This window comes from Chiloscyllium plagiosum, unplaced genomic scaffold (genome assembly GCF_037043375.1).
Source record: "Chiloscyllium plagiosum isolate Xiang-an unplaced genomic scaffold, Cpla_swu_hap1 HiC_scaffold_17, whole genome shotgun sequence".
NCBI classification, from domain to species: Eukaryota; Metazoa; Chordata; class Chondrichthyes; order Orectolobiformes; family Hemiscylliidae; genus Chiloscyllium; species Chiloscyllium plagiosum.
In genome coordinates this window covers 34190605-34205020 of record NW_028270155.1, presented here as the reverse complement: position 1 = coordinate 34205020, position 14416 = coordinate 34190605, and the positions used below count along the sequence as shown (strand labels likewise).

The 14416-nt window shown below is 38.8% G+C and overlaps 1 protein-coding gene across 3 annotated transcripts in view; it reads left to right on the top strand.

The window, feature by feature from the left end:
- Positions 1–14416, top strand: part of zfpm1 (zinc finger protein, FOG family member 1) — a 272580-nt gene that overhangs the window by 58640 nt on the left and 199524 nt on the right. For all 3 annotated transcript variants that reach the window (XM_087995823.1, XM_087995822.1, XM_087995824.1), the window contains exon 2: positions 9836–9967. In XM_087995823.1, the coding sequence (XP_087851949.1) occupies positions 9836–9967 (132 nt within the window). The remainder of the gene's footprint in view (positions 1–9835; positions 9968–14416) is intronic.

Here is a 14416-nt window from a genome sequence, read left to right as displayed (position 1 = left end):
GAGTTTTGGTAACTTGCTTCAGCACATCTTGTCGATGTACACACTGCTGCTACTGTGCAGTGGTGATAGATGGGATTCAGTGTCCATTGGATGTTTTACTCATGATCATCTCAAAAAGTTGTCAATGTTTCCATTCACTGTAACACAGAAATAAAAGTAGTGAAGGATTATTTTCACTATTTGTTGAAACAGTTACAAGTAACATAGATGAACACCGTCAGAAAAAAAACTTTCGGAGCAATTTCAATATTTAATTTAACATTTAAGATGTGATTTTTTTTTGCCACTAGACTTTAATTGGCATTATTATGTCAGTTAGGTGTTTTGAAATGAAGGATATTGGGAAAATAGAAGCAAAATTAGATTTGAGTAAATTTAACAATGGTACCCAAGCTTGGTTTGGGTTAGGTGGGACATTAAATGAAAATGGAAATATCAAACTTGAACCTAGCCAACTTTAATTTTAACAGAGAAGGAACAAAGTTAAATACTTCATTATTGTAATAAGGTTATGTGCCTCAGATTTAATCTCCATTTTAATTTTAATTAAGTTAAAGCAAGGCTTTTTTACTTTGTCAGTAAGATGGAATCTTGTTTTTGTAGCATTCCTAACCTCAATAGAATACAATTTCCCTCTCTGCCTCCAAACAAATGACGACTGACATATATTTACTTGACTGAAGACCTCTTAAACTATAATATCTAATGTTCTATATAAAAAAATGTAGTTTATCATTCTGGATATATAGATAAATCACCTCCCGAGTGTGAGTAGTTCTCTTTATTAACTGTATGTAAATTATTTGTATTTGTGTTTTGTTCAATTTTCATATCCATTTAAAAATGAAGTGCAACTTTGGATCTATATATGAAATTATTTTGAAATCTATTGAATATACAGGTTGGCATGTAATCCTGCATCTGTATAAGCTTAGAGCTAGGCCACATTTGGAGTATTCTGTGCAGATCTGGTCACCGCACCATAGAAAGGAGATAGAAGTTTTGGAGAATGTAGGTTAGATTATTAGATTAGATTACTTAGTGTGGAAACAGGCCCTTCGGCCCATCAAGTCCACACTGACCCTCCAAAAAAGCAAATTACCCTACATTTACCCCTTCACCTAACACTACAGGCAATTTAACATGGCCAATTCACCTAACCTGCACATTTTTGGACTGTGGGAGGAAACCGGAGCACCCGGAGGAAACTCATGCAGACACTGGGAGAATGTGCAAACTCCGCATAGACAGTTGCCTGAGGCGGGAATTGAACCCGGCTAACCACTGTGCCACGATGCCGTCCATGTGTACCAAAGAGGTTTATCAGGATGCTGCTGCCTTGTTTGGAGTGTATGATCTATAAGGAGAGGTTGGAGAAACTTGGATTGTTTTCACTAGAGAGTTGCAGGTTGAGGGGTGACCTGATAGAAGTATATAAAATTAGGAGGTATGGGTATTTAGACTTTTTCCCAGGTTGAAATGTCAAATGCTAGAAGCGTAGATTTAAAGTGAATGGGGGATATTTAAAGGAACTGTGCACGGCACGTCTTTTGCACAGAGCGCGGACAGTGCCAGGGGAGGTGGTTGAAACAGTAGTGCTTAAAAGGCATTTCAGACAGACATGTGAACAAGTGGGGAATAGAGGGATGTGGACTACATGCAGGCAGGTGGGATTAGTTTAGAATGGCAACATGGCTGTTCTATGTTCTATGAACGATCATGCATTTTCTATTAACATCTTGTCCTAAAAGTTTTGTTTTTTGTAGTGCTGTTAAACTGTAGTTTATGATCAAGTCTCAGCGAGCAAAACAACATGTGCCAGATCGCTGACAAATGGATAAAATAGCTGACCTGACAAAGTTATACAACTTATTTCACTTCTAAGTCATACAATGGCTTCAGTGAAATTTGCCATGAAATAAGGCAGACTAGTAAGTTTGATTTCTGCCATAATATTTTTCACACTATTTTCTGACTTTTAGTCAAGTTGGCATTATTTGAGAATTGATATACATTTCCCACTAAAAATAATTAATTTGCCACTTAAAACTGGAATCATTTCAACCAGAATAGATGAGCATTCATGTGAGTTCCAACAATCAGCAACATTTTAAACTGTTTCAAGTGGCATTGAACCAGTAAACCAGTTCATAATCAGCAGCATTGTAGAAATGTACAGTTCCATGCAAAGTTATATTTAACCGCATATTTATATTGATTTAACAATATGTGAAGACCAGAGAACAAATTGTATGTGGTGCATGTGTATCTGTCAGCTGTGACTTTGCCCATTTTCGTCGTGTCAACTGACTTGTGGCTAATAAATCCTATACATTGTCTCTTAATGCGTTTTCAATATATAAAGCAAATATTTTTTTCTAAACGAACTGCTTAGGCTTTAGCTACATGGCAACTTGAATTTATATTGTAGTTTTTAATGTAGTAACTTTTCCAAGACACTTCACAAGAGTTTTATCATATTAGAGAGTAGTAACAGCTCAAGTCACAAGCCAATTGGTTCTTTGATATTTGGAATGTTTCAACATCTGGACCACAAAAAGAGACATTAGGACAACTGACTACTGCAGTAGGTTTCAGACAGTATCTAAAAGTAGAAAAGGGAGAGCAATTTGGGGAAGGAATTTCAGATCCTAGGTAGCTGAAAGCTCAATTGGCAATTGTGGAGCAATTTAAAACCAGGGATATGCAAGATGCCAGATTTGGACAAGTGCCAATTTCTCAGAGACTTGAAGAACAAGAGTTTGCAGGGTTTCAGAGGAGTGAAATCATCAGAGGTATTTGGGGGAAAAAAAGATGAGAGTTTTAAAATTGTGATGCTTTACTGGAAGTCTGCATACATCAATGAATGCAATGTGATGAATGAACGGACTATATGAGTTAGGATATCGGTAGTAAAAATTTAGAGGAGCTTAGATATATGGAGAGAGGAACATGACTTTGAAATCCTGATGATTCTACCCAGAATAAATAGGAATTCCATGTCAGTGTCACTTGTGTATTAATATTAAGAAGAAATAAAATTTCTGCTGTATGGAATAAGTTAATACAATAATTTGTACAGAGATTACGTATTTCGTTAAGGCATTGTGGGACTTCACCAATGATTCTCTGTTCCTCACTTAGTGCAATCTGTCCGTTAGCTTTTTAACAAGAGAACAAAAATGTTCATAGTAGAAGAAGTATTTTACTATTTTGCGATGTTTTGAATATATTATACTGTTGCATTTATTAATATTTAAATATTTATGTCCTAATGTTAGATGTGTCTAATTTAAAATTGTGCCATTCAACACAATAAGGAGGATTCTGGGTAATCCAAGATGGAGGATGGAAAAACATTGTGTAAGAACTGCTCCCTTTTTATTTTGAGGTATTTTACATGTTGGAGGTGATTTCTTCAAATTTCAGGAGCAACAATTACTGTCTTTTTATACTTTTGCATTGTTTTGGAACTTCAGGGCAAAAAAGATGAAAACAATGGCACCTTCAAAAGAAGGAAGACAGACAATAGGCAGCGACCACACAGTCAGTGAGGGAGAGAGAGGAAGAAACCTACACTACTAACTGATACTGATACAGCAGTGAATCTGTGCAGTTACTGCCTTTGCTGTTTGAGTTCATGTATCTCTGGTCATCAGAGTGCATCTAGGAAAAATGAACATACAGCGAAGCTCACAGTTAACTTTGAGGAACCTGTGTGAGAGAGCTCGCAGCATAGGAACAGATAAGTGCATTGTTTTGAACATGTAACCTTGCTGTAAGTTACAGTATTGAGTAGAGTGGGTTCTTTCCTGATTATATGTTTTATTAAAATTTGTCTCATGATTAAATTTTAAAAATATAAACCATAAGTACTAAGTTAGCCTGAGCACTGCATTTTAGAGCAAAAGACGGTGCTATTTTCTGGGTCTGTAGATTGTGAAAGAGCAAAGATGGCCTTTAGAAGAGTGATATGCTCTTCCTGTTGGATGTGGGAGTTTAGAGAGAGTGTACATATTACTGAGGATTATGTCGGCAGGGAGTGTTTTTTGTTGCAAATCCTGTCAGATTGCATGAATCGGTTGGAACGGCAGCTACAGGAAATGAGGAATTTACAAGAGCTGTGATAGATGGCAGGTATAGGAAGGGAGAAAAGGTACAGATACGGTCAGGTAGATGGGTTAACTCCACGAAAGGTAGGAGGGGTAAGCAGATAGTGCAGGAATCTTCTGTGGCTATCCTCATTTCAAACAAGTATGCTATTTTGGAAAATATAGGGGGTGATGGATTCTCGGGGGGATGGAGCACCAACAGCCAAGTTTCTGGTATCGAGACTAGCTGTAATGTAATGAGAGTACGTCAGATTCCAAGGGATCTATTGTGTTAGGGACTCTGTAGTTTGAGGCACAGACGGACGTTTCTGTGGCCAGCAGCGTAAAATCAGGATGGTGTGTTGCCTCCCAGGTGCCAGGATCAAGGATGTCTCCGAGAAGGTGCAGAATGTTCTCAAGTGGGAGAGGGGCCAGCAGGAGGTCATTGGACACATTGGAACTAGTGACATAGGAAGGGAAAAGGATGAGAATCTGAAGGGAGAATAAAGAAAGTTAGGCAGGAATTTTAAAAAAGAGGTCCTTGAGGGCAGTAATATCTGGATTACTCCTGGTGCTGCAGGCTAGTAGGGGTAGGAATAAGAGGATAGAGCAGATGAATGTGTGGCTGAGGAGCTGGTGTATGGGAGAAGGATTCACATTTTTGGATCATTGGAATCTCTTCTGAGGTAGAAGTGAGCTGTACAAGAAGGATGGATTGCACAAGAATATGCTGGCATGGGGAATTGCTAGAACTGCACAGGGAGGATTTAAACTAATAAGGTTGGGATGTGAGACCCAGGGAGATGGTGACAAAAAAGATCAGTCTGAGACTGGTACAGTTGGGAAAAGGAGCAAGTCAAACAGTCAGGGCAGGCAGGAACAAATTAGAGAACAAGATATGACTGATAAGTTAAGCATTTATTTCAATGCAAGAGACCTAACAGGGAAGGCGGATGAACTCCGGGCATGGTTAGGAACATCAGACTGGGATGGACAGGACTGGCAGCTTAATGTTCCAGGATACAACTGCTACAGAAGGATAGAAAGAGAGGCATGAGAGGAGGGGGAGTGGCGTTTTTGATAAGGAATAGCATTACAGCTGTACTGAGGAAGGATATTTCTGGGAATACATCTGGGGAATTTATTTGGGTGGAACTGAGAAATAAGGAAGGGGTGATCACCTTATTGGGATTGTATTACAGACTCCCTAATAGTCAGAGGGAAATTGAGAAACAAACTTGTAAGGAGATCTCGGCTAACTGTAAGAATAATAGGGTGGTTATGGTAGGGGATTTTAACTTTCCAAACATAGACTGGGACTGCCATAATGTTAAAGGTTTAGATGGAGAGGAATTTGTTAAATGCGTACAAGACAATTTTCTAATTCAGTATGTGGATGTACCTACTAGAGAAGGTACAAAACTTGATCTACGCTTGGGAAATAAGGCAGGGCAGGTGACTGAGGTGTCAGCGGGGAGGCACTTTGGGGCCAGCGACCATAGTTCTATTATTTTTAAAATGATGATGTAAAAAAATAGACCGGATCTAAAAGTTAAAATTCTAAATTGACAGTATTAGGCAAGAACTTTCAAAAGATTATTGGGGGCAGATGTTCGCAGGTAAAGGGACGGCTGGAAAATGAGAAGCCTTCAGAAATGAGATAATGAGAGTCCAGCAACAGTATATTCCTGATGGGGTGAAAGCAAAGACTGGTTGGTGGAAGGAATGTTGGATGACTGAGAACTTAATGCTTTGGTTAAGGAAAAGGAGGTATACGTCAGGCATAGACCGGAGCGATCGAGTTAATCCTTGGATTATAGAGGCAGTAGGAGTATACTTCAGAAGGAAATCAGGAGGGCGAAAGGGGACATGAGATTGCTTTGGCAAATAGGGTTGAGGAGAATCCAAAGGGATTTTATAAATGCGAAAGGGTAGCTAAGGAGAGAATACGGTCCCTCAAAGATCAGCATGGCAGCTTATGCGTGGAGCTGCAGGAGTTGGGGGAAATACTAAACGAGTATTTTGTTTCAGTGTTAACTGTGGAAAAGGACATGGAAGATATAGAATGTGGGGAAATAGATGGTGACATCTTCAAAAATGTCTGTGTTATAGAGGAGGAAGTGCTGGATTCCTTGAAGTGCATAAAAGTGGATAAATCCTCAGGACCTGATCAGGTGTCCCTAGAACTCTCTGGTGAGCTAGGGAAGTGATTGCTGAGCCCCTTGCTGAGATATTTGTATCATCAATAGTCACAGGTGAGATGCCTTAAGACTGGAGGTTGGCTAACATGGTGCTACTATTTAAGAAAGGTGGTAAGGAAAAGCCAGGGAATTATAGACTGGTGAGCCTGACATTGGTGGTGGGCAAGTTGTTGGAGGGAATCCTGAGGGACAGGATGTACATATATGTGGAGTGGAAAGACAAGGACTGATTAGGGATAGTCAACATGGCTTTATGCTTGGGAAATCATGTCTCACGAACTTGATTGAGTTTTTTTTGAAGAAGTAACCAAGAGGATTGGGGGCAGAGCGGTAAACGTGATCTATGTGTAAGGCTTTTGACAAGGTACCTCATGGGAGACTGGTTAGCAAGGTTATATCTCATGGAATACAGGGAGAATTAGCTATTTGGACACAACTGGCTCATAGGTAGAATATGGAGGGCTGATTTTCAGACTGGAGGCCTGTGACCTGTGGTGTGCCACAAGGTTTGGTGCTGGGTCCATGCTTTTCGTCATTTATATAAATGATTTGGATGTGAAGGTAGAAGGTATAGTTAGTAAGTTTGCAGATGACCCCAAAATTGGAGGTGTAGTGGGCAGCGAAGAAGGTTACCTCCGATTACAACGGGATCTTGATCAAATGGGCCAATGGGCTGAGGAGTGGCAGATGGAGTTTACTTTAGATAAATGTGAGGTGCTGCTTTTGGAAAATCAAATCTTCACAGGACTTAATGGTAAACTTCTGGGGAGCTTTGCTGAATAAAGAGACCTTGGAGTGCAGGTTCATAGCTCCTTGAAAATGGAGTCGCAGGTAGATAGGATAATGAAGAAGGCATTTGGTATGCTATCCTTTATTGGTCAGAGCATTGAATATAGGAGTTGGGAGGTCATGTTGCAGCTGTACAGGACATTGTCTAGGCCACTTTTGGAATATTGCGTGCAATTCTGGTCTCCTTCCTCTCAGAAGGATGTTGTGAAATTTGAGAGGGTTCAGCAAAGATTTACAAGGATGTTGCCGAGGTCAGAGGATTTGAGCTATAGGGAGAGGTTGAATAGGCTGGGGCTGTTTTCCCTAGAATGTCGCAAGCTGAGGGGTGGCCTTTATATAAAATTTTGAGGAACATGGATAGGATAAATAGACAAGGTATTTTCCCTGGGGTGGGGGAGTCTGGAACTAGAGAGCATACGTTTAGGGTGAGAGGGGAAAAATTTTAACGGGACCTGAGAGTGTTTTGCATGTATGGCATGAGCTGCCAGAGGAAGTGGTAGAGGCTGGTATAATTACAGCATTTAAAAGGCATCTGAATGGGTATACAAATAGAAAGAATTTAGAGGGATATTGGCCAAGTGCTGGCAAATGGGACTAGATTAGGTTAGGATATCTGGTCGGCATGGACTAGTTGGACAGAAGGGCCTGTTTCCGTGCTGTACATCTCTGACTGTAACGTGGAAGGTTGCATTCTGCAGGTCACGAGTTAATTGCTCCTGAGCAAGGTCTAAGTGGGTTTTGGCAATTACTTTGAGTGCTTGTCAGACAAAGAAGGTAGGGATTGAGCCATTTGTATTTTCTGCTCTTGATTGCTAGCCATACCTTTTACTAGAAAGTGCACATGACAACTGGGTCAGGATGTAATAAGATGATCCCGTTGGTCAAACAGCATGGCAATATTCATTGTGTGTTCCCATTCTTAAAAAGTGACAGTAACATTAAATCACCTTTCTTTCCATGATGGCAAGAATACACCTGTTAATTAGGAAACTACAAACGTTGTGTTTTGCATTATCTCTCTCAGCAGCCCTGTTGTTGATTAAAAATGGATCTACCAAATCACATTTTAAGTAATGAGATGTTTTAAAACCTCTATCAAATGTTTTCACATGTGAACCTAGCATATTTTAATGATCTGTATTATAACAACTGAAATTTGCCTTTACTTATATTGTGTTCTTTGAATTATGTAGTTTTGCTATTGAGCAAAATATAGTATTTCATCCTTCTGTAAGTAAGCATTTATGTGACTATAATAAATCACGATCATATTTTGTTTAATAACTTTTTTTAATGGTTTACAAAATGGAATTAGATAAGCTCCTGCAGAGAAAACAGTGCAGGGCTACAGCAGAGGTTCTGGGAAGTAAGTCAGGATAAATTATTTTTGTGAAGAGCTATGCGCTTGACAAGCCAAATGTAACCCCCTTTTTGTGATATATTTATTCTATGATTATTTATCAAAAAGAAACTCTGCAGCTCTAGGTTGAGCAACCCCTTGCTTCCTGTGCCAAATACTATATTTGCGTGTCATTGTGGATCAGTATTTTTAATTTGAACGTTCAGAACAATCTTGACCAAAATAGGTCAAAAATATGAAAACTCTGTTATATTGCTGAAATGTTGCTGAAAGTTTTTTTTTATTTGCACTCATCAGGACAAACACCAGAATGCCAAATTTCAAACAATCTCAACTTATGCTATAGAATAAAGGGATGCTATTTGGTTTGCATTGACTCTGAAGAAGACACTGTCATGATGAAAATAACAAAAAATTGTGGCTCCCCCAAGCTTACTAGTAGTTCAAATGTGTATAGCATGAACATATTTCTTTGTTCACAGGGAAGGGGGCTACATATGTCTGATTGTATATCATTTCTAGTAAGAGCCAATGAATTAAATTATGTGCTTGACTAGTTATCTTAAAATGATTTGAAGAGTGTGGTGCTGGAAAAGCACAGCTGGTCAGGCAGCATCCAAGAGCAGGAGAATTGACGTTTTGAGCATAAGCTCTTCATCAGAAAAGTTGATTTCCCCTACTCCTTGGAGGCTGCCTGACCGGCTGTGCGGTTCCAGCACCACACTCTTCAACTCTGATCTCCAGCATCTGCAGTGTTTACTTTCTCCTATCTTAAATTAATTGTTAGGGTAACTATCAGCACACTCAGAACTGTTTAGCAAGTGATGCGAATTATGGAATCACATCTAATAGAAGACTTCCTGGTTTGTGTTTTGCAAGTATGACCCTAACTGAAAGCTAAATTCTCCCAGCTGTTGCACTCCAACTTCTGTGCAGAAAAAGGAAATTTAGAGTTTAAGTTTTGAGGTTTTTTAATTCCACGTTTGATAAAGAAATACACAACTATACAAAACTAATAGCACCTAATGTTTGTAAGTATTCTCACTGTTTTATAGCCCTATTTCTGATGTTCAAAATTTAGGTTTGTTGTTGTACTACTAGAAAAGTTTACGTAAGCTCAAATATCTTCAGTTGAGAAGTTAGCATAAGCACAGGTACAAGTACTCTGATTTCACTCTGTGCTGTAATTTCTCTGATCAGATGCTGTTGATATTTTTGTGAAAGTAATTTTTAAAATGAAAATAGCCTTAAAATAATTGTGGATTACCAGTGGTCATGGTCAGTTTGTGATCCATAGCCCATCCCCTGGCAGTTTTGAATCAAGGAAATCTCTCAGTTGCTACTTTCTCTGGCTTTTCTCTGTGATTTATCAAAGGAATTTCTTTTGTTTAAAGGTTCCGTTGATGAAATGGAGGAAGGCGAGGAGAATCTAACTGATGACAACAATATGTCTGAAAGGGAAGCAGCAGCTTCAGTCCACGATGAATCAGCAGACTGTGATACATCAAGTTCTTTTTATAGTGAAGGTAATTTGATGCTGCTGTTATCAATTTTATCTAATTTCTTTTTACAATTGAACTTTAAGCTAGAACTTCTGCGATCCCATTGCCCAAAATACTGCCCTATTTTATGACCCGACACTACATACAGTGTAACAGTTTGTAAATGTAAACCAATGGATTTTTGAATTCCTGTCCCCTTGCTGGAGACTCAGCTCTCCAACCTGCATTGCCTCCTGCTCAATATGTCTACACCGCTTTTCACAGTTCCACCCAGAATGTCTATTTATTATGAATGTGTGTTTTTTTAAACAAAATAAAATGTTGAATGCTGTGTATGAATTAAGTGTACTTATTTGGAGGGCATAATATGTTTTGATTGTGTTAGGAAGTAATAAAGAGAAAACAAATGGAGGGCAAGCTAAGAAATATTTGGTGACACAAATATGGTAATAGTACAGTATGTTGACAAGATGATACTTGAATATCTACATTTAATGTCAGCAAATAGCTGACAAAAGGTTTTCTTTTGCTGGCCAAAATTTCTTGTTAGTTGTAACATTTTCACACTGATTTTGGTGTCAACCTATAACTGTGAAGCATCAAATGTTTGTGGATTGCCAATGAAACAATTTGATATTTTGAATATAAATTATTCAGGGAATTCATATTGCATAGATCTGTCTGATATTCCATGTCCACAGTAAACATTGCAAGTTTCAAAATTGTATTTGTTGTTTCCACCTCCAAATCGCTAACACTTTGTGGCGTATCTAGAGTTGTAGAGTCATGCAGGATAGAAACAGGTTCTTCAGCCCACCATATCTATGCCAACTAAGAACTACCAAACTACACTAGACCCATTTAATTGCACTACATCCATAGTCCATCCCCTGGCATTTTAAGTACTCGTTCAGATGCTGCTTAAATGTTGAGTGAAACTGCCTCCACCACCCTCTCAGGCAACATCTTCCATATTTCAACCACCCACTGGATTTTTTTTTCTCTGATCTCCTCTAAACCAGTTCTCCTTAGGTTAAACTTTTGGCCTCTAGTCTTAGACAGCACACCATATGGAAAAGATTCCCATGACCTGTCTTGTCAATGCCCCTCAATTTTGTATACCTTAATAAGTGCCCCTCTCAGCCTCCTCTGCTGCAGGGAAAACTGACCAAGCCCATCCAGTGTTTCCTCATAACTGAGACTGATGAATCCCCTTTGCATTCTCTCCAGTGTAACTGTGTCCTTCCAAAACTGAAGAAGTTTAAAAGAAAGGATATTAAAATGCTAATTTCTAAACCATTAAGCTATCACTATAATGGCTGTTTTAATATATTTCAAATAGAATTTTAAAACCTTGATGTTTATAAGGAGCAAAAACAGAAATTGCATCAAAACTTAGCAGGTCTGGCAGCATTTGTGGGAAGAAGGAGTTAATGTTTTGAGTCCAGTGACTCTTCTTCACGTGCTCTGATGGAGTCAGTGGGTTCAAAATGTTAACTCTGTTTTCGCTCGACAGATGCTACCAGACCTGCTGAATTCAATCTGCAATTTAAGCTTTTCTTTCACATCTCCAGCATCTTCACTTCTTTGTTTTATTTTAGTATTTATAAGGAGCTTATCTGAACATTAAATTTGTGTAGAAGAGACTTTAAAATAATAAATTTGTGAATGCCTGGTGTCAAATGAATATTATGGTAACTCTATGACATAGCTGTTGTTCAGTGATGATAAACATTTTTACAAGTTATAGATTTGTGAAAGGCAAGTCATGTCTGACAAATGAAAGTTACTTATTCAACGTCAACACAATTTCATGTGTTATTCGGAGAAGGAAACCTGTCCTTCCTTACTCTGGCCTTGACGTATCCTTGCATTGTGGAATTCAAGATAGAATGTTAATTGCCTTCTGATATTATCTGGCAACCCAATCAATTGTTTCAAGCTGCTATATTAAAAAAAAAAGTAAGAAATATTTAAATAGGGCATACTGTGGCTTGGGCATCAAATGCCAATATGAATGTCACCCAGGTGACTCTGTAAGATCACCCTCACCAAGATTTGTAGAATGACTGTGCAATTGGGAGAGGTGTAGAACAGAGATGTTGAGTGACAGACTGCCATAATCATACGCTCAAAATCATCTCTATTTCTCAGTTTCCTTGACTCTTTGTTCGTAAGGGGAACAGTACCACAACTATTTGAATTCCTTTACATTTACTTTGCATCATACAATCTCTTGCATCAGGTCAAACATTGACAAAGCAACTTCTAACTTACTACCATCCACTTTCCTCCCTTAATAGTTAAATTAGTAATCTTTCATGTTAAACTTCACATGAAGAAAGCATTGACAATAACAAAAGCACATGTAGTTTTGAGTTGGGGCTCTGCAACATCTAGGGCAAAGAGTAGCTAGGTTCTGCTACTACAGACCGAGCTGAGTTGAGTTCTAAGGGACATTGATAACCAATTTGAACTTGTAACAGATGGTGAGAGCCAACGTGAAGGAATAGGCTACTTGATCACATCCTCACCAGTCTATCTGTCTAGCTAAATTGAAACCCTTGAATTAAAAGGCAGTATCTGTGTAGATACAAAATTAGATAAGAGACAAAAGCAGAGTGTCATGTTGGATAGTCATTTCTTTCAGAAGGGGAGTGGTCCATAGTGTGCAGTGATATTTCCAAATGGGTTGCTGTTGGGACCTCTGCTGTCTTAAGTACATTAAGGCATAGCAAAGATCTGGGTGTACAGTGTATAATTTGTGTATAATTTCAAGTTTTCAGGGACCATAAAACCAGAAAATGTAACAAATGGTAAGGAAGATGTTGATATACTGCTAAACTGGGTAGACTCATGGCAGATGAACTTTAATGCAAGTGAGTGTAACGGACTTCATACTGCTAGGGAATATGAATAACTGCAGTCTCAACTCAACAATACAGTTTTAACAGGAAACCAGGAATTGAGAGACTTTGAGACAGATGTACATAAATCTTTGAAGATGGCAAATGAGAAAGCTATTTAAAAAGGCAGGAGTACATCATTTCTAAATATAGGCACAGAGTTCATAGAAAGAGATATTCAAAACTAAAATTTTTGACTGAGTGAAATGATGGTTGGAAGTCCTAGTGCATTGTAGCATAGAAGGAGCCCATTGCCTGATCTCTTGCTGGCTCCCTATAGAGACATTTTTAAAAATTCAAGACTTTCAAAGGACGTTAGATGAACACGAGGGAAATATATTGGCAGTTGTCAAGAATAGAGTAGAGGAATAGGACTCATTGAGTTCTTTCCTGTACCCCATCACACATGGCATCGCTGACTGGGTTAGCATTTTTTGCCCTTCTCTAATTGCCTTGAGAAGGTGGTTTGTGAGCTGTTGCCTTGAACTGCTGCAGTGCAAGTAAGTAGTCCTGCAATATTAAGAGGGAGGGAATTGCAGGATTTTGACCTGGTGCCACTGAAGGTACAGTGATATATTTCCAAGTCAGGATGGTGAGTGACTTGGAGGAGAACTTGGTCGTGTTCCCATGTATTTGCGCCCTTTGTCTTTCTTGGTGATAGTGGTTGTGGGTTTGGAAGATCCTGTGTTTAGAAACTTTGGTGAATTTCTGCAGTGCATTTTGTAAATAATACACACTGCTACTGCTGAGCATTGGTGGAGGAGGGAGTGGATTTTAATTGATATGCTGCTAAGGAGGCTGCTTTGTTTTGGACAGTGTCAAGCTTCTTAACTGTTATTGGAGCTGCATTCATCCAGATAATTGAGGATTATTCCATCACCCTCTTGACATGAGCCTTATAGGTAGTGGGCTGGCTCTGGGGAGTCAAGAAATGAGTTATTCACTGCAGGACTCCTAGTCTCTGAGCACCCCTAGGGCTCATATGTTGCAGTGGTACAATTGTTACCTAGGTGCCAGACAACTGGATTCAAGCCTCACTGTTTGCAGAGGTGTTATTACTTGGCTGAACAGGCTGATTTGAAAAAAAAAATCTGGAAACCTGATTGGAAGCTGTATATAGCTAAGATGGGGGACAGGAAAGAACTCAATGAGTCCCATTCCTCTACTCTATTCTTGACAACTGCAAATATATTTCCCTCGTGTTCATCTAATTTCCTTTGAAAGTCTTAACTGTATCTGATTCCACCACACACAAATGTGATTGTCACCAAAAGAAAATGGAGAAGTTAGAATAATTGTACACTGTGGGTTTATATAATATATTAATTGTCTTTCAATTATTTTTGGTTGGTGAGGTGGAAAAAGATCCATTCTCCTACCTAAAGTGGGTGCTTTTCAGAGTCAGCAGATAGGTATGAGTATTTCATAACCTAAAGCAAGTCTGTTAATTCCAGTGAATTGTTTTTGAAAGTACTTGGAAAAAATTACAGGTGTTAATCTCAAGGCAAAAGCAGATATTGGTGCCATTAATGGAAGTCTAACTGATACGCTGTTGAAGCGAGTTAGT